Source organism: Cetorhinus maximus, chromosome 13 (assembly GCF_964194155.1).
Source record: "Cetorhinus maximus chromosome 13, sCetMax3.hap1.1, whole genome shotgun sequence".
Classification (NCBI taxonomy): Eukaryota; Metazoa; Chordata; class Chondrichthyes; order Lamniformes; family Cetorhinidae; genus Cetorhinus; species Cetorhinus maximus.
In genome coordinates this window covers 53,094,489-53,115,025 of record NC_135891.1, presented here as the reverse complement: position 1 = coordinate 53,115,025, position 20,537 = coordinate 53,094,489, and the positions used below count along the sequence as shown (strand labels likewise).

The window sequence follows — 20,537 nt, the reverse complement described above, 5'->3', positions numbered from 1 at the left end:
GCTCAATATTCAGATCTGGTGAAGTTAATGAAACCAAATATTGAGCAGGGTGTCTAACAGGCAAATGATGCAATACATTCCCGCCCATTTCCAATTTGACCCCCCCATATCTCTTCTCTTCCATCTCTATAATATTTTTCCTTTCCCCTCAAACCAGTTTGGTCAGCAAGCACAGCAGTGAATGATAGTGTGTTGACCAAATCATTCACTTATGTGAATACATGTGTGATCAGCTAGTTAAGGTCTGTCACGAAGATGTGAGTTGTGCATGAGTGATATTAATCTGTAATTTCATCGGCTGATCAAACATTTGTTGAACTGTTTAAAAAGGACTTTTTAAAAAACAAGCAAAGATACTGACTTAAGATGGCTGCCACAAGTCACCTGATGTCTATTGGTACAGGTTGACCAATTTTCTGGAAGGTTACAATGTGGAATACAATTAAGACATGCCCAGACACCCTCATGGAATTTCACAGCTGGTGATGTCAAGAGCTACTTCAAAAGGATTTACTGCAAAATGTGCTGGAGCTCATATTTGCATTTCCATAAGGCTGCTCTCAAGTGGACACAGAAAGTCTACCAGCACAATGGTTATATAGCACTGAGATAGAGAATTTCCATTGAAAGGAAAATAAGGTACAAAAATAATTGATTTCTGGAAAGGATGGGTCCTGTTTTAAAAAGAAAATGGGCGGGTTAGACCCAGGTTTGCAGTAAGTGTGGTAGCAGACAGGAAAAAGAACATTTTACCTGCCGGCCTCAATGACGGCTTTTCACGTTGTATCATCCGAATCTCACATCATTAATCATGCATTCCTGGGAAACACACAGTTTTTCTGGCAGGTGGCCTCTAATTCACCCATCACACTGTCACCCTGCAGCTTTCTCATGCCGGGCACCATATTTAAACTGCAGCCACGCATGCACCTCTCAGTACTTCCAGCCTAGGCTGCTCCACAGAAGACATGGCCCCAAAAGACAAGAAACTGGAGCCCCCACCCCACCCTCCACCCCACCCCAATTCAGTGATGTATCCCTGGGACACCTTTTGGGCACCATGGAGGCCCACCATGATGTCCTCTACCCCTGCTCTGGCCACAGGAGAGGCAGCAACATCACCAGTCTGGCTTAGGGGGCAGTGGCAGTGGTAATTAGTGCTAATGACCTGCAAAAAGAGGAAGGCCACCCAATGCCAAAAAAGGGTAAATGATCTCCATTCTTCCAGGGTAAGTCATTCTTCTCATCACTCTGAACTCACACACTCACAAACCCATCACACATCCACAGAGATCTCATTCACTGCCAGTTCAAGGGACATCACCATTCACTCTCTCTTCATCTGCCTGGTGGATCGTGCAATCAAGTTGATGTGCTCAGATGATTCAACATGGAGAGATGATTCAGCGAGCTGGGCTTATAATAATATACAGATATATCACAATGAAGTTCCCATCGTACGGCAGAGGGAAACACAGCCCGCCATTGACTAGCAGAGTGGACGATTGCAAACTGGTTTCATGACATTGTGAAACCGATTTTTGGCCTTCCCGCCATATTGTTCACTCATGGCGGCCATGCGCCTGATGCCAGAGGCCACAGGAAATTCCACCTATTGACTCTGCCAATTGTAATTTTGCATGGGCTTCAACTCCTGGGCCTGAATCTTCTGGTTGGCGTGTGGTGATGTCGGGCATGTGTCCCAACATCACCGCGCGTCATTCCGATCTTCAGATCGGCGGGCACACACCGGAGTCAGCTGTGAACCCGCCGAACTGTCAAAGGCCTATTAAGGCCATTTAACAACCAATTGAAACATTTAACAGGGCTGCCCATCCAACCCTAAGGTTGGTGGACAAGCAAAGAGCCCAGGCGGCCTTCGCATGTATTACAAAATCTCATCCACGGACAGGATGAGGTTTCATGAAGGCTTTACAAATAAAATATCATTTTTTATTAAAATTCATTGACGTGTCCCAGCACATGTGACACTGTCATTGAATAATTTCTTCCAATCTTTTTTTGAAGTTTTCATAATGAAAATAATCTCCCTGAGGCAGCTCTGTGCCTCAGAGAGATTTCTGCACTCTTTCACGCGCATGCGCAAAAGAGCACAGGCCCCGACTCTCCCTCCTCCCCCCGCCCGCCCAGGGAGTGCCGAGTGCTTCCAGGTGCTTGTCACCTTGGGCAGGCCTTAATTGGCCCGCCCTTGTAAAATGGCGGCACACAGCCGATCGCGGGTGGCGATCAGCTGCAGGCCCGCCTGCACCCACTCCCGCCCAGCCCGCATGACGGGGAGAAAATTCTCCCCCTGGAATCTCAATATCACCTTGGAGAAAAGTCTGCTGCAGCCACAGATACCAGAAAAGGACTTATAAACAACAAACTCTCATTTTTTTTCTTCACCTTTCAGCATTGAACTTTAATTTGGCTAAGAAAGTGACTACCTAGATTACTTGTAAATTTTACATGCTTATGTGTGTATGTGCGTATATGTGAGTTGTGAAGGTTGAGGTGCGGGGTTACCTTTTGAAATATTTTTTATATCTTTACCTTGTTTTAACCTCAAGAAGGCCTGCCAGTCTAGTTTCTTTGAAATCAGCATGTAAATGGTTAAGCACAGACAGTGAGTAAATACCTTAATTCTTCTAAATTCACAAGAAGTCCTGCTACGGTCAGACTTGGAGTGGCAAACTAGGGAAGTTATTTTTACTCTTCCTCATATGGTCATAACAGGGTCATAATTGAATTCCCTAATAATGTTCTCAGTCAGGTTACATTAGAGCACACCTGCCAATAAGAGGAAATACACTTCACTCAAACCAACGAGAAACCAAAGGCTGATCTAACTTTCTTCCCCAAACATCAAAGGTTAGGCTTATCAATAAAAGGAGAGAAGATTAAATTGCAGGCAAAATAGATATATCAAGAGAAGTGGGGAAACAATAGCAATTCCCAACTTGGAGGTGCACTAGTCTTGTTATTACCTGAATTGTGATGTTAGGATTGATCAAACTGATGTCCTTTAGTGTGAATACACTTTCATTTGTCTCTCCATCAATTGCAAGAGCTGTCAACCTGATTAGGTTATATTTATCGAGGAACTCCCCATATTCTGTGTAAGACAGTTCTACCTCCACCGTTTTATCTGGAATATTAATTCAGGTATAGGGAATAGGTTATCATATTGATTTATGTTTTTAAATGGAATAGCCTTTAGCCATTACACAAAGCATCTGGAGAAGCAAGGGAGTAATGGGTACCTTTTAAATATTCAATAAAAAACTGTATAATTAATGGAAATTGTTTCAATGTTTTATTGTCATAATGTCTATCAATAAGCACAGGCTTTTAATATTTTAGATCACCACATGTTGTCATCATTCTGATAAAAAGGATGAAAGCATGGTTTCAATATTTCAACAACAAAGCTGAGGTACTCAATAAATGGCTGCTGCAAAATTTTACTTCAACAGTTTACTTAATTACATTACTTAGTATACCTGGCAATAGAAGCAGATCCCACTGATGCTCTGGGTGTTAACTCAAATATAACCAAAGCCTAGAAATGATCTGTCACAATAGTAAGTCATGACCGGCTAGGTATAAAACCAACTGCTGCTTTCTTACCTTCACTGGGTGCAACAGTGATCTCCTGCTGATACATCTTTATACATTTCCCTCTGGAGGATCGACTGTACTTCTTTTTCATAGCATTAATTTTGAGTGTGTAGACTCTCTTCATTGAATTCTTGTTGGAAATGACCGCAGACACTTTAACATTGGTTCCATTATAAATTAGATCATTGGTCATCAAATGCAACTGAAGTCTTTTCTCTGGTTTCAAAGGGACTCTTCTTTTGTCAGCCAGTTCAAAGATTCTTCTCTCCTCTTCAGAGCCTTAAAAACAAATGGGTTAGTGCCATTACAGTAGAAACAAAATATGAATTTACCTGGTAGAGGTCACGCATATCAAGGGTCACCAAAAACCATCGATAATGATACCTTTAATAATGATCCATTGGTAAAGGAAGGAAGCAGAAAAGATCAGGGCAACAACCAACAGCATGATAATCCACCAAAAGCTTTCAAGCTCCAGAGTCCAGCATTGCCTTTAGAAAGGCCACCAGAGGCAGTAGTGTAGTGACAAGGTCACTGGACTAGTAATCAAGAAGCCCAGGCTAATGCTCTAGGGTTTAGGCCTCAAATCCCATCATGGCAGCTCCATGGTGAAATTTAAATTCAATTAACAATTCTGGAACTAAAAGCTAGTCTCAGTGACACTGAAATTATTGTAAAAGCCCATCTGGTTCACTAATGTCCTTTAGGGAAGGAAATCTGCCATCCTTACCTGGTCTGGCCTACATGTGACTCCAGACCCACAGAAATGTGGTTGACTCTTAACAGCCCTCTGAAATGGTCTAGCAAGCCATTCAGCTCAAGGGAAATTAGGGATGGCCAACAAGTGCTGGCCTTGCCAGTGACACCCACATCCCTTGAAAGAATAAATTTTAAAAATCAAGATTTGATGCATTGAAACAATATGGGGACCATCTATAATAATACTTGTTTTTTGTCTGTCCAGAGTTTTGACTGGCCGGTGAGCTGATTTGATGGGTGGAGACTGAGCAAGTGGGGGCACATGATGCAACTGCCAATGATTGGTGGTGGCAGAGGCTGTGGTGACAGAAACAGCAGGAGGTAAGGGTGTGAAGTGAGACACTTAATAGTATTCATGTCCAGGGGTGTATCTCTAGACCAATTTAGCATACTGGAATCAAGGCAATCTTGTCTATAGTTCATGGAAACCAAAATATTTCAATACTGTGTTTGAGTGTTACACAACTGTAAATTTATAATCAGTGAGAAACCTGTAACCTCCCATCCTTCACCATAGTTTCTCCGCACTTATTCCAAATTTGGGTGGACAAAATATATAATTGGACTACCAGTTTTCACTATTCAAGTGAATAAACTTTTACATATCCACTGTCAGGCTATGTTGGAATCTCAGTGACAAACACACACTTTGGGACAGTGGCATAGCGGTAATGTCACTGGACTAAATCTACTGTTGCTGATGGCCCACAACGTCTCTTGGATGTCCAGTTTTGAGCTGCTGGATCCATTCTAAATCTATCCCATCTAGCATAGTGGTAGTGCTGTGGTGGCCTAGACAACTATAGGGAGCCCATTCAATATTGAAAGGGTTAATGGAGAAATTGAATTAAATGCTTAGGCCTAAGAGAAAAACACTGCAACCTTGAAGAACAATAGCATCTTGTCTGACCACTATAGCAGGATGGGCCTTGAGACATTCCATGTGTCTCTCTCTTGGGCTGAATGTAATCAAAGTTGTGATAGTCAAATTATAAACAACTGCACTTGTGGTGTAAGAATGGAAATTTACTGGAACATGGATTGGTCAGTAAACTAATGCAAATAAGTGGATTGAGATGTACAAAGTTTACTGATTGGTTGTAAAATGCTTTTAAGCAAGTCTCTGTGTATTCTGCTTTGAGACAGTGCAATAACTCTGGCTGTATTGTTCTCCCTTGTGCACAAGTAATAAATGGGGTTTCTACGTTCAAAATGATGCCTTGGTGTGATTAATCTCCGACAGTTTCTGGAGGTTCCACCGAGATGACTAACCCCTGGGGTTGAGTCACGGAGCGCCAGCGTTAGGACCTCGCGGTTCAAGGGCTCCTCAGTCCGTGGCAGCCCCATTTGGGCTTCTGGGGTTCGTTAACCTGCGATCTGCCTTCGCCTGCCTGTGGCTGACTCTCAGGGTAAGTCATCTATTTAAATATTTGGGAAATTAATTTGGCCAGTAATTTAGTGTAAGTTAGTAGTAGTACTCCCAGGGGTTCGAGTCCCCTGGAGGTGAAAAGTAGTAGTAGTATTCCCAGGGGTTCGAGTCCCCTGGAGGTGAAAAGTAAGTAATTTCTGTGTTTTCTTTTGTGTATATTATTAAGTAAAATGGGAAATATGGCATCAAAGAAACCTCAGGTTCCCCCTTTGAAGGGAACCCCAAATGCTTATATGTATGTCCATTACGGACCTGAAATTGTCCAACATGTTTCTGATTGGGTTAAATGGACTCAAAGTAAAGGAGAGAACTTCCCACCAGCTGGAACTTTTATTCGGGACAGAATTGAGCGCTTATAATATGTTATAAGGGAGGTAGATAGTCCGCTACTGAATTTTCTGTAACCTAAAAAAAATGAATTGATCTAAGTTACAAGAGCTGTTTGTGCTGAAGAGAGAGAAAGAGAGGGTACCCCTAGGGGGTTAATGAGCAATTGACAAGCAGCAGCAGAGAAAATGTGAGCTTTCGTCAGTCTGAAGGTCCCTATAGGTGGAGTCTTCAAGATCCCTTTATTCCCCCACCTCTACTCGAAGCTTCGTTTAAAGTTAAGTTCAATATTATAGGAGTATCGATATATACCTTTATCTATGTGTTTGTTTGTGTGCAATGAAGCATTTGTATGCGAGCTTTAATGTGTTTTCTTCCCTGAATTATCTTTTGTGTGTGTAGTTGGGCACTTTAGAGTCAAAAGCCCCATATTAGATTAAAGGAAAAGTTTATTCAAATATTCCAAAGTTTTGAGTATAAGGTTTGAGTTGAGATTTCTGGCAAAAATCGTAATTTGAAGGTAGTGTAAGGATAAAACAGGGCTTGCCTTTGTTTGAGATGAACCAACCCTTGTACCACCCCCTCGCAGACTAGTAGGGAATAACCCTCATCATCAGCTTCCAAGCCGATTGGGATTAATTCATACAAATTGGTATTCTAAAATTCTGAGATAAAAAAAATACTTGAAATTCAGAAAGATTCTAGGAAAACCAAAAGACATAAACACAAGGTCTAGGTGGTTCCAATGGGTAAAAAGGGGTTTCTTATAAAGAGATAAATTAAATATTAAAGGAAATCTGCTTTCCAAAAGCACTGGAATTTGAATTTGGGACAATCTTGAGATGTAAAGTGCAGTGTAATTTAACAGGTTACTTTTGAATCACTAGGATGCTATCTAAGATAAAGAATGTGTCGATAAACATACAGAAATTATAACTTGGATACAAATCATTACACATGAAAAAGAGGTTGTTTTAATTTTGATAGTGTAAATTACAGTTCTTACAAGGTTTAAAAAATTTGAGGTTTGGTTCTTGATAAAGTTCTCAAAAGGGAATTTTCATTTTAAAAGGTTTGACAACAATTGGCACTAATTCAAAGGCTGCAAGCTTTTGTATTTGTAAGTCTGTTCCCAAAATGTGAAGTTAAACTCAAGACCTTGACAAAGTTTGGCAGAAATCCATTTTTTGGCCGAGTTAATGAATCTGGGATAATGCAAAAAAAAAAGTCAGACATAATTTAGTTGGACAATAAGATGTTGTTTGAGAAGAAGATAAGGAAGCAAAACATGTCAATGCTTGATTTCTGTTTTACAATTGTTGTGAGAATATTTTCTTTATTTTAAAGTCTCTCCAGGCAACCTGAACAAGATAAGATGGTAGCTGTTGCATGTGTAAAATGGTATGAGGCAAGTAGGAGAAAGAGTTAGGGAAAGAGGACATAATGTACAAACTGTTTTAAGGGAAATGAATTTGATAATCTGGCCATCAACTGAGACATTGGAAATGCACAGGGGGAGATAAGCAAAGATCTAGAGACAGAGATCCCCATTGAAATGGAATAGTTAATATGGCCTAAAGAGTAAGGAAACATTTTAAACAATCAAGACAATAGAGAAACTGAATTTAAGAGAATTTTAGGATGACCATGGTCAGGGAAAAAACTTAGAGGTAAATCTATGTGGCATCTGTAGTTCAGGAATTGAAATGTAAGGAGAAATAATACTTAACAACAATTTACCACAAAATGGATACAGGTAAAGGGAAAGCTGGAAAAAGGCTAAATAGATGTATTACTGATTATATTAATGTGCCTGTGAGCTACAAAAAGTAAAACCACAGGATTAACACCTTGATGACAGGCAGAGTTAAGCGGTTCCCAGAGAGAACCATCACTGGAAGTGAAGATACTGAGCCATTGAAAGATAGGATAAGAAGGTGCATTGTAGAGTTGTTTAAGGAATTGAGGTCTGACATGAGACAGCAGCAGGAGAGAGTAAACTGGAAGGAGTGGGGGTGCCTACCCAGATGGATTCAGAACAGGGAACTCATTTCACAGGGAGAGTCATTAAAAAAGTGTGTAATCTTATGGAGATTAAACAGAAATTCCATATTCCTTACCACCCCCAGAGTCCAGGGATGGTGGAAAGGATGAACTGAACTTGAAAAAAAACATCAATCAAGAGACAGGGAACAGCCCAAAATTCTAATGCACTGTGGGCTACCCCATGCAGGACCACTGGGTTCACCCCATTTGAAATGATAACAGGAAGGGCCATGCAATTACCTGAAGGCATTATAGTAGGAGGTGTAGGGCCACTGAAAGGAAAAATACAGGACAATGTAAAGGGAATTAAGTAGGCAATTACATGAGTTGAGAGAGGAAGTTAGAGAGTGACAGATGATTAAGGATATGGAAACAGGAAAATCCAAAGAGCAACAACGGACCCCCCCAAGTGGGGAGTAAGGTGATGGTCAAAGTGAGCTCAGAACGAACAGGCATGGACCATACGAGGTAATTATGACAGGTGAAACATGCGCACTTGTAGATATGAGAACGAGAGCCGATGTTAATGTCTCCACAGATCTATGATCCTGGTCATGGGTGTATCAGTACTGGCAACAAGGTCGGGGATCATCACTGCTCATCCTGCACCGCAGGAGGAACTTTGGTACAGCACAGACAGTGCCGAATGCGACATGCAACGGGGAATGATAAATGTAACAGTAAGAGAACAAGTGCTTTCAAATTGTAGTAAGGGTTTGCTTCAGTTCGGGCATGGGAGGTCGGCCACTACCCAGCCACCTCCCACCTCTACTTTCACAGTCCGAGTAGAGATAATTGAAGACCCTCAAACCACACCAACTGACCCATCTTGTCCGACTATGCATCCAGGACTGACGAATGGTTTGGTATTGGTTAATCAGAAGTTTTGTATGATAATGTACACCATGAGCTAGTACCCATAGTCTTGAACATATCCGGAATCGTCCTGCTCCAGTGGTGCTCTACCCATACCCAAGCACTCTATACAGCTCTGACACACCAATTGATGACTGAAGTAGTTCAATTCAATGGCGAGATGCGATCAGGCTTGGGAGGGAACCACATTAAGCGCAGCCTGATAAATGATGCTGCTACGATATTCAATATAGGGACATCATTGGTTAATCCAAAGCCTGGCTACCATGCTCGAAAGTCATGTGGGGACTATCAATAAGTTAATGGAAATAGGGAAAAATATTTCAGACGAAGTGAGTAGAAATGATGTATGCAGCACCTATGGATCTTGGGCACTGGAACAAGCCCGAGAAAATTTAAGACAGATTAAAGAAGGGGTAGTCCCTTTATGGGTAACTAATGAGCATTTATTGAATCTCTCACGACACAAGAATCATGACTTGACCGGTTGCCAGCTCAGAGGTTTAACACGTGTATATAGAATGAATATTGAATGTATAGTGAATAGTAATATGCTAATAGGCATTGTATTAGTAATACCTGTCATACCTATGTCAATGACATAACCCAGGCAAGACGCCCACAGTGACTGCTGGTACGGGACCCCAACCATGGGCCTATTTGTACACCTACGAATGAACTTTATACAAATACCTAAATGTATGGGATATAATTATGTTTTAGTTATAGTATCTTTGTTCTCGCGATGGGTGGAGGCGTATCCCACCTGACGAAATGATGCTGTTATTGTTGTAAAATTGTTGTTGCGTGAATACATACCCAGATTTGGGATACCAGAGATTTTATCGAGTGATAATGGGCCTCATTTTACCGCTAAAGTGATAAAGGAACTGTTGAGGGCCTTACAATGAAACCATCACCTTTCCTGCCCAAACCACCCCCAGTCTACTGAGGTGCTGGAAAGACAAAATGCTATTCTGAAAAACAAACTAGCTAAATTATGTGAAGAAACCGGTTTGAAATGGCCTGAAGCTGTACCCTTGGCACTCATGACTATGCGCTCTCACCCTAACTGTACCACCTCCCTCTCTCCTTATGAAGTTGTAATGGGACGTCCTATGCGCCTCCCAGTGGCCCCACCTTTGCCTGCTAGGGAAATGGACATCCATGCTATGGATGAGGGAATGATTACATACTATATAGCGCTCACTAATTCTCTCAAGAGCCTGCATTTACAGGTAGTAGAAGCTCAGAAAAAGCCCACCATTGAAGATTACCATCAATACCAGCCCGGGGACCTAGTCCTGGTAAAGACCTTCAGAAGAAAAAAACTGCTTGGAACCTCAATGGGAGCGGCCTTTCCAAGTCCTGCTCACCACCCATACGGCCGTGAAGGTTGAAGGACATCCCTTGTGGATCCACTCATCGCACATCAAGCGGACGCTGATCTCGGACGGAAGTCCTTGTGCAAGAACTTTAACTGAGCCATCAGAATGCTGACTCTGATTTGGATCCTGTCCTGCGTGGTTCTTGCGGGAGCATGGACTACCAATTCTGCGGTTCAACAAATGCAGGCCATAGCCTTGCAAGTTAATCGGACTAAATGTTGGATTTGTACTCATTTTCCAGTTAACTCCTCCTCCTCTGAGATGCATTTTCTGGCTTTCCCCTCAGATTCTGCATGGTCCCTAGGTAATACAGGGGCCCTTTTTCAGCAAACGCCCATTTGGAGACAGGAGCCCACATTTGTGGTTGTTAGGGGGGAGGCCTGGCTATGCGTCAGGAGAAATTATACCAAGGGTAGCACTCGGGTGGGCGAGCTGCCATTGGGTCACATACTATAATTAAAACATGATTATATCCCATACATTTAGGCGTTTGTATAAAGTCCATTTGGATGAAGCCCGGCGGCTAGATTACATAGAACTTGGCTAAAGGTGGTGGATTGTCCTTTTAGGACAAAAGGGGGGAGTGTGGTGGCCTGGACAATTATAGGGAGCCCACTCAGTATTGAAAGGGTTAATGGAGAAATTGAATTAAATGCTTAGGCCTAAGAGAAAAACACTACAACCTTGAAGAACAACAGCATCTTGTCTGACCACTATAGCAGGATGGGCCTTGAGACATTCCATGTGTCTCTCTCTTGGGCTGAATGTAATCAAAGTTGTGATAGTCAAATTATAAACAACTGCACTTGTGGTGTAGAAATGGAAATTTACTGGAATATGAATTGGTCAGTAAACTTATGCAAATAAGTGGATTGAGATGTACAAATTTTACTGATCGGTTTTAAAATGCTTTTAAGTAAGTCTTTGTGTATTCTGCTTTGAGACGGTACAATAGCTCTCGCTGTATTGTTCTCCCTTATGCACAAGTAATAAATGGGGTTTCTACGACGAAATGATGCCTCAGTGTGATTAATCTCCGACAGTTTCACACAACATGATGGAGGGGATCCTCAACATGTTGTTCAGCAAGTACTGCCCAATCACGGAATCACATGTAACAATAGATGTTTTGGGTTTTGCAAGCACGGGTTGGTTGAGTGCAGTCTGTACTATGCCTATTATGAACAACGGAAAGAAAATGTTGTTTGCAAGATGTGACATCCATTTGTATGCAAGGACTCATTCTCTGCAAACGAAAGGAATGCTTTCAAGCCTTGTGCCTTTTTAGAATTACTTGGGCCCCAGGGAGCCTATAGTTCCCCATTGCTTTCTCCATGGCAACACCTCAGCCAATCAGAGTTGACTTACGAACCAATCAGCACTCCCTTTCTCCTGTCATAGAAATTGCTGTGATCATTTGAAATTTGGCATTCTTGCGGTTGTCCTAATGAGTGTAAGATGAAAAGCTTAAACAAATATCTCTTTTCAGCGATATTCAAGTTCTGTATTACCAACGCCCATGTGTGTTTTTCTTACTTTTCTTCTTTATTATAGTCAACATAGGGCAGAATATTAACTTCGGCATGCGGGGACGGGCCTGACACGCCTATTAAGGCCATTAATAAAGCAATTTAACTTATTAATCATGCTGCCTGTCCAACTTTAAGGTTGGCGGGCAGGCGAGGAGCACAAGCGGCCTTTGCATTTTTCAGGAAACCACATCCACAGTCAGGATGAGGCTTCCTGAAGGTTTTGTAAAATAATTAAATAAATTTTGCAAACTTCACAAACATGTCCCAGCTCCTGTGACACTGTCACATGAGGGGACATGTTTAAATAATTTTTTACTTTATTTTTAAAAAAGTTTTATTATCTACTTAATCTCCCTGAGGCAGCTCCGTGCCTCAGGGAGATTGCTGCGCTCTTTTGCACGCATGCGTGACAGAGCACAGGCCCGATTCTCCCTTCTCCCCCCGCTCACACAGGTAGCACTGAGTGCTACCGGTCATGTGCTATGCTGGGCGGGCTTTAATTGGCCTGCCTGTGTAAAATGGCAGCACGCAACCAATTGCGGGCTGCGATCGGCTCCGCGCCCGCTCCTGTCCAGCCCGCCCACCATGGGGAAAATTCTCCGCATATGTAAGTAATATTGTGCCTAATGTAGGGGACAAAGATTTAAGGTCTTGGCCGGGGGTAATATGAGGAAAAACTTCTTTTTTGCAGTGATGGTAATGACCTGGAACTCACTGAATATGAGGGTGGTAGAAATGGAAATAATTAATGATTTCAAAAGAAAATTGGATGGGCACTTCAAGGAAATAAACTTTGGGGATTGAGCAGGGGAGTGGGTGTGACTGGATTGCTCCGCAGAAAGTTGGCACAGAATCGATGGGCCAAATGGCCTCCTGTGCCGTAAATGACCTGCTGTTTAGTAATCCAATGGCCCAGGCTATTGCTTTGGGGACCTGGTTTCAAATCCCACCATGTCAGGCGGTGGAATCTAAATTCAATTAATTAACAAAAATCTGGAACTGAAAGCTAGCCTCAGTAAAGTTGACCAAAACCATTCTAGCTGACTCGCAGATAGTGATCATAACTCCGTTAGATTCAAGGTTGTTAAGGAAAAGGACAAGGATGGGCCAGAAATCAGAGTTCTAAATTGGGGGAAGGCCGATTTTAATAAGATCAGATATGATTCGGCCAGAGTGGACAGGGAGCAGCTACTTTTAGGTAAGTCTGCGTCAGAGCAGTGGGACTCATTCAAGAAGGAAATAGGGAGAGTACAGAGCCAACATATTCCAGTAAAGACAAAGGGTGGGACCAACAAATCCAGGGAACCCTGGATGTCGAGGGATATACAGGATTGGATAAAGAGAAAAAGGGAGGCCAATGGCAGATACCAAGGGCTCAAAACAGTGGAAGCCCTAGAGGAGTATAGAATGTGTAGGGGGAACTTAAAAAGGAAATTAGGAGAGCAAAAAGGGGGCATGAAAACAAATTGGTAGGTAAAATAAAGGAACATCCAAAGTTATTTTACAAGTACATTAAGAGTAAGAGGATAACTAGGGAAAAAGTAGGGCCCATTAAGGACCATTGTGGTAGTTTGTGTGTGGAGCCAGAAGATGTAAGTAGAGTTCTAAATGAATACTTTGTGTCGGTGTTCACAAGTGAGAGGGACGACATGGATATGGAAATCAGGCAGAATGCCTGTGATATAATTAAAGAAATTAGCAGAGAAAGGGAGGAGGCTCTAAGTGGTCTGGCAGGCTTAAAAGTAGATAAATCTCCAGGCCCGGATGAAATGTATCCCAGGCTGTTGAGTGAGGCAAGGGAGGAGATAGCAGGGGCGCTGGTAATAATTTTCAATACTTTTCTGGCTACAGGAGAGCTGCCAGGGGACTGGAGGACAGCCACTGTGGTACCGTTATTCAAGAAGGGAGGAAGGCATAAACCAGGGAACTACAGGCCAGTCAGTCTAACCTCAGTGGTGGGGAAACTATTGGAAGCAATTCTGAGGGACAGAATTAATCTACACTTGGAGAGGCAGGAATTAATCAAGGACAATCAGCATGGTTTTGTTAAGGGGAGGTCATGTCTGACCAATTTGATTGAATTTTTCAAAGAGGTGACCAGGTGTGTAGATGAGGGCAATGCATTTGACATACTCTACTTGGACTTCAGCAAGGCTTTTGATAAGGTCCTGCATGGGAGACTGATAACGAAGGTAAGAGCCCATGGGATCCAAGGCAATTTGGCAAATTGGATCCAGAATTGGCTGAGTGGCAGGAAGCAGAGGGTGATGATTGAGGGGTGTTTTTGTCACTGGATGCCTGTGTCCAGTGAGGTTCCACAGGGATTGGTGTTGGGTCCCTTGCTGTTTGTGGTATATATAAACGACTTAGACTTGAATGTGGAAGGGTTGATCAGTAAGTTCGCGGATGACACGAAAATTGGTGGGGTGGTAAATAATGAGGAGGATAGCCTTAGATTACAGGAGGATATAGATGGGCTGGTCAGATGGGCTGATCAGTGGCAAGTGGAATATAATCTGGATAAGTATGAGGTAATGCACTTGGGCAGGACAAACAAGGCACAGGAATACAAGGTGAATGGTGGGATCCTGGGAAGTACCGAAGATCAGTGGGATCTTGGTGTGCATGTCCACCGGTCCTTTAAGGTAGCGGGACAGGTAGATAAGGTGGCTAAGAAGGCATATGGGATACTTGCCTTTTTTAGCTGAGGCATAGAATATAAGAGCAAGGAGGTTATGCTGGAACTGTATAAAACACTGGTTAGGCCACAGTTAGAGTATTGTGTGCAGTTCTGGAATCTGCATTATAGGAAGGATGTGATTGCACTCGAGAGAGTGCAGAGGAGATTTACCAGGATGTTGCCTGGGCTAGAGAGTTTTAGTTATGAGGGGAGATTGGATAGACTGGGGTTATTTTCCCTGGAGCAGAGGAGATTGAGGGGGGACATGATTGAGGTGTATAAAATTATGAGGGGCATAGATAGGTCAGACAGGAAGGAACTTTTCCCCTTGGTGGAGGGAACAATTACCAGGGGGCATAGATTTAAGGTAAGGGGCAGGAGGTTTAGAGGGATGTAAGGAAGATTTTTTTCACCCAGAGGGTGGTGGGAATCTGGAACTCACTGCCTGAAAGGGTGGTAGAGGCAGAACCCCTCATAACATTTAAGAAGTACCTGGATGCGCAATTGCGATGCCATGGCATACAACACTTTGAGCCTAGTGCTGGAAAAAGGGATTAGAATGTTTAGGTACTTATTTGACTGGTGCAGAATCGATGGGCCGAAGGGCTTTTGTCTATACTGTAGACCTCTATGACTCTATGAGCTCACTTCTGCCCATTAGGAGATCTGCTATTCTTGCCCGGCCTACATGTGACTTCAGACCCACAGCAATGTTGTTAACTTTTATCTACCCTCTGAAATGGCCTAGCAAGCCATTTGGTTCAAGGATAAATGGGGATGGACAACAAATGCTACCCTTGCAGTGACGTCTACATCCCATGAAAGAATAAAAAAAAAACACTTGCAGGAGATTTTATAGCTATCGTGAGTTTTGATTTGTGGTAAACCTGGTTGGATGGGATGCAATTGATGGGGATCACAAAAGTGAGATGGAAATTGGATTGGAGGGATGGGATGGCATCGGATGGAAGGGGATGACACTGGATGGGTGGGTGAGATGACGGAAATGGTTAAATATAGCAAAATTGCAGGGGCAATTAATTATTACAATTATTATATGAAAGCTATTCTTTATGCTAAAAATGAAGATTCATGAGATTTGGATAAAAATGTTTCAGAAAAACCATCAGGTGAATCAAAAGAATACATCGGTGTTGATTCTATAAACAAAGAAGGTGATATTAGTCTATGTCCTCCAGAGTTTCTACACAATCTAACTCCAATAGGCAGGCTGCTGCCCAAACTTAGATGCAAAGAAGGGGTAGGTATAATGGGAAGAATTTTCGGGTCGGCGAGCGGGGGCGGGCCCACTCACCGACATGTAAAATGACGTCACCGCACGTCATTTAGATTTTCAGTTCAGCTGGTGCACAGCCGAGTTGGCTGCACATCCGTTGAACTGTCCAAGGCCTATTAAGGCCATTAAGAAAGTAATTAAAGTAGCTAAGAATGCTGCCTGTCCAACCTTAAGGTGCACGAAAGAGCGCAGGCCCTGGCTCAGGGGATCTCCCCACCTACCCCCAGCACAGGGAGCACTCAGCGCTTTCGGGCGGGTGTCTCGCTGGGTGGGTCTTAATTGGCCCGCCCACGTAAATTGGCGGCGCAGGCCCGATCGGGGGTGCCAATTGGGTTCGCACTCGCCCCCGCCCGCCACCGCACAGCCCCCCTGACAGGGGGAAAATTCTCCCCAATGTTGCTATTGAAATTTGAATCTTAACCAAGGACTTTGTCATGGAAAAAGATTCTTAGATAGGCAGCTGTTTTCTTCGGTAATAGATGCTGAAATTATAACAGGCAGAATTCAAAGATAGTGTTTATTCCTCAAATAATATCAAGCCAATCTGATCTGAACCTGCTTTTTCAACTTAGAGGAAAACAGGTTCCAAATAGATTTTCATATTCTAGGAATATAAATATGTCTTAAAGCCACACTTCTAACAAAATCTGTATTCATATTCATAGGCCACATGGGGAACTTTATGTACCTTTTTCCAGAATGAGTGGTTTTAATTCTGTCAAATATTTTGATGGGAAAAACACTGGAAATCTTGTATTGAAAGATTTACAAGTACAATGAAGATATTAATCCACCACAAATGTTTTATAGGTCTCTGATAGTATTTACATAATGAATGGGATTGAACTAACTGGAGGAGAGGCTGAAACCTATCTGGTAGTGATAATAAACGTTATCCAAACCATGTCCAATCATTTAAGAGCAACAAACTACAAGAATGCTGAACTGTATTAGCACACTAGTGTGGTCCATGTTTGAGAACATCCTTAGAGCTGTACAGTACTCTAAACAGGCTGCACCTTGAATACTGCATTCAATTCTGGTCATCAACAAACAAGGTAAATGTCCGAAGACCATTGCAGAGAAGGACGACAAGGTCAGTCCATCATGTCAGAGAAATGAATTGTGAAAGTAAGTTAGAAAAATTTAGACTCATCAGCCTAACAGGAAACTGAAATGTGACTGAATATAGGTGTAAAACATAAGTGTAAAAGTCACTAATACCTGGAGTAAAAAGGGTGAATTCTGAAACTGTTTTAAGTTAAACCATGACTACCATGGACAAAGGGTCAAAGATACTGAATGGCAAAAGATCTGTTCAGGACAGTTGGGAAGCACATCTTCATGCAACACCAAACACCAGAAATTGTCTTTTGGGTGAGCAAGTAAAAGTAAACAAAGGTGGGGGAGGTGAGGGGGTGGGGGGCTGGTGGTGGTGGTTGGGTGGCCGGGTTGGTATTGAGGAAGATGAGTGTGTAACTATAACTTGCTTTTTTTTCCTTCATCTATACTTAACTGTGTGATAGTTCTGACCTAAGAAGAGCTTTGGCCAAGAACCAGTACAATGACTCTTGCGCTGCATTACTTCTATTGCAATAGAAATTCCACCAAAAAGTTAAAAGCCCAATTGACAACCTTAGGGTTTTCCAACACTTCAAAGTGCCCCACACAATGGGCAAAATTTTTAGCTTGGTGGGCACCCACTTGAGTGTAAAATGACGTGCGTTGACATTAGGCAAGCGTCCCAATGTGAATGCGCAGTGGCGCGGTATTTCAGTTGGCAGGCATGCGCCAGAGTTGGCAGTGCGCCCACCAACAATTTCATTCGGCCGGCACCTTACAGTTGGCGGGCAGGCAAAAAGAACAAGCAGCCTTTGCACTTTATAGGAAACCTCATCCAGAGGCAGGATGAGGTTTTCTAAAGGAAATAAAAATAAAATAAACATTTTAAATCTTAACTAATAACATGTCCCTGCTCATGTGACAGTCACATGAGCAGGGACATGTTTCATTACATTTTTATTTTCTTTATTTTTTTTAAAAACTCTTCATCTCGCTGAGGCAGCTCTGTGCCTCAGGAAGATTATTGGGCGCACACTCGCGCACATGCACGAAGTTCGCGCTTGCCCCGCTCGCCTTCCTCCCCCTGCCCGCACAGGCAGCACTGAGCGCTGCTGCTTGTGTTTCACGCTGGGCGGGCCTCAATTGGCCCACCTGCATGAAATTGCCTTCCAGCCTCCATCGCGGGCAGTGGTCAGCTTCCCCACTGCCCCCGCCCGGCCCCACCTGCCCCCACCGAGCCCACCAGACAAGGGCAAGGTTCTGCCCAATAAGTTATGCAAGTAATTTTTTCAATTACTAAGTTGATCTTACCAATTACCAAATTGCAGGCATTAATAATAATATGTAGATACAAAACAAATGATTTCAGTCATTGTTACCTTCAGGATATTTATAATTGTTTGTGATATCCTCACGGTCATCACTGCCAACACACTTGGTGCTGATCCTCTGGCCAACATGTCTCGTGTCAGTGTGAACTTTCATCTTTTTCCCCTTTTCAGAATAGATCGAAGTCACACAATCTGCATTGACTTCAGCAAATATAAAGGGAACATCATAGCATATGTCTGTCTCCCCCTCTTTGATCGCTTTGACTGGAGCTGGCCCACAGCAGTAGACTCCTAAGAAACAAGAAATGAATGAGAGCTTGCCTGAATGACTTTTACTGTGATCTGAACTGCATTGCTGATTTACTTCAATAATGTTACTTTACTTTTTGTAAGACAATATTATTCTGACCCACACAGAAATTAAATGTGTGAATATAACCTGACATTGAGATGTTACTTTGTGGAAGTGCAAAATAAATCATTCTTAGATTGTTAGGAATCTAAATGATAACTGACAACATATATATTTGTTTTCAGGAGCAGCAGGGCTGATTTTTGTTCCTGGGCAGCTGATACGCTTTACACAGAGTGATGGGAATGTGGAATTTGCTACAAGGGGTGGCTGAAGCAAATAGAATTGACACCTTTAAGGAGACATTTGAGACATACATGAGAGAGGAGGGATATGAAGAAAGGGTGGGAACTAGTAATTAGAATAGGAGGAGGAGTGTATGGGGAATAAACACTGACATAGGCCTGTTGGGTCAAGTAGCATACTGTGCTGTCGAATCTATGGGCAGAATTTTACTCTTGGCGGGGGTGCTCAGCAGGGGCGGCTGGGGGCAGTCGGGAAGCTGACTGCTGCCCGTGATCAGCAGCGTACAGCGATTTTACAAGGGTGGTCCAATTAAGGCCCACCCAGCGTGAGACGCAGCCTTTGAATGAGCGCCAAGGGGCAGGCTGAGCGGGCAGCGGCTGGGGCTTAATTTCCACCGGGTCCAATGGTGACCCAGCGGCCGATTCAAATGCGGCCTTGGCAGCCCCTAGAAGGCTGCCACCGAAGGATGTGGAAGTGTTGTCAGTGGAGACCCATGTGGGTAGACACTGCAGGTAGGAGGGCAGATCGGCGGGGCAGTTTGCCCCACATTTTTCAGACGTGCGCCTCACTGCCCTCCTGGAGGAGGTGGCAATGAGGGGAGAAACACTTGACCCCAGGGACAAGAGGAGGAGGCCCCCCCATCTCACCAAAAAGGCCTGGGAGGAGGTGGCATCCAGGGTCAGCAGCCACGACATGGTGAGGTGCACATGGGTCCAGTGCTGGAAGCATTTTTAATGATCTCCTGTGATCGGGAAGTGTGAGCACCGTGTTGGCATGGGTCACTTTGCAGAGCAGTTAAAAGCTGCCCATCCACCCCCCCACCCCCCTCAACATGGACCTCAGAGGTATTACAGTGTGAGTGACAAATGTCAATGAGGCAGGTTCTGGCCAAGGAGGTGAGCCCTGGCTGCTTGGACTGAGTGTCTTGCAGCTCCAGCATCACAAATTGGCTGACCCCTGAAAGATCTTCCTCAGGTGGGGTTGGCCAGGCTGCAATGGCGCTGCAGGTACAGAGTGGACTAATCAAAGCTCCTCTGTCCTTCCAGGAGAAAACATCCCATAACAATGCAGAGAGATCGTGGGCTGATGGGGAACCCCCACACCTCCTCATCCTCAGTGGATACGAGCAGGAGGCCCTGGAGCTGGAGAGGTGCCATGCACCTCGGTTGGGGTGCCAGAGGGAGGTAAGAGTGCAGTGCACTGAGATGAGAATGTGGCTTTTTGCAACCACTGCAGTGTAGTCAGCATATTTATGTGGGCCTCGAACCTGGAATCCCCATTGATAATGGAAAGATGAGGGCACCATGTCTGGATCTCTGTCTCATCAGGGTGCCAGGCATGCACACTGACAGTCTAATGACTTAAGTTAATGACATGTCCTTCTTCTCCCTTTTAGGCTCACCAGCAGCCCCTCGTTGTGAGGACCCTGAAGGCCGACCCCTGACCCCCTGAGGATCAGCATGCTGAACACACACCAACATCACACCCTCTCTGTCCAGAGCATATATAAGCATCTCGGTGGGCATAAGATTGGCATCTGGTATCTTGGTGCACATTGGTGAGGGCACTTCACACTCATTTGAGGTTCAGA

At 43.5% G+C, this 20,537-nt stretch overlaps 1 protein-coding gene across 2 annotated transcripts in view; it reads right to left on the bottom strand.

Moving 5' to 3' along the window:
- Positions 1–20,537, bottom strand: part of LOC144688611 (protein-glutamine gamma-glutamyltransferase 2-like) — a 43,806-nt gene that overhangs the window by 5,377 nt on the left and 17,892 nt on the right. For both annotated transcript variants that reach the window (XM_078555385.1, XM_078555386.1), the window contains 3 exons: positions 18,397–18,639; positions 3,631–3,900; positions 2,988–3,148 (listed from right to left, as the gene is read on the bottom strand). In XM_078555385.1, coding sequence (XP_078411511.1) covers positions 2,988–3,148; positions 3,631–3,900; positions 18,397–18,639 — 674 coding nt within the window. The remainder of the gene's footprint in view (positions 1–2,987; positions 3,149–3,630; positions 3,901–18,396; positions 18,640–20,537) is intronic.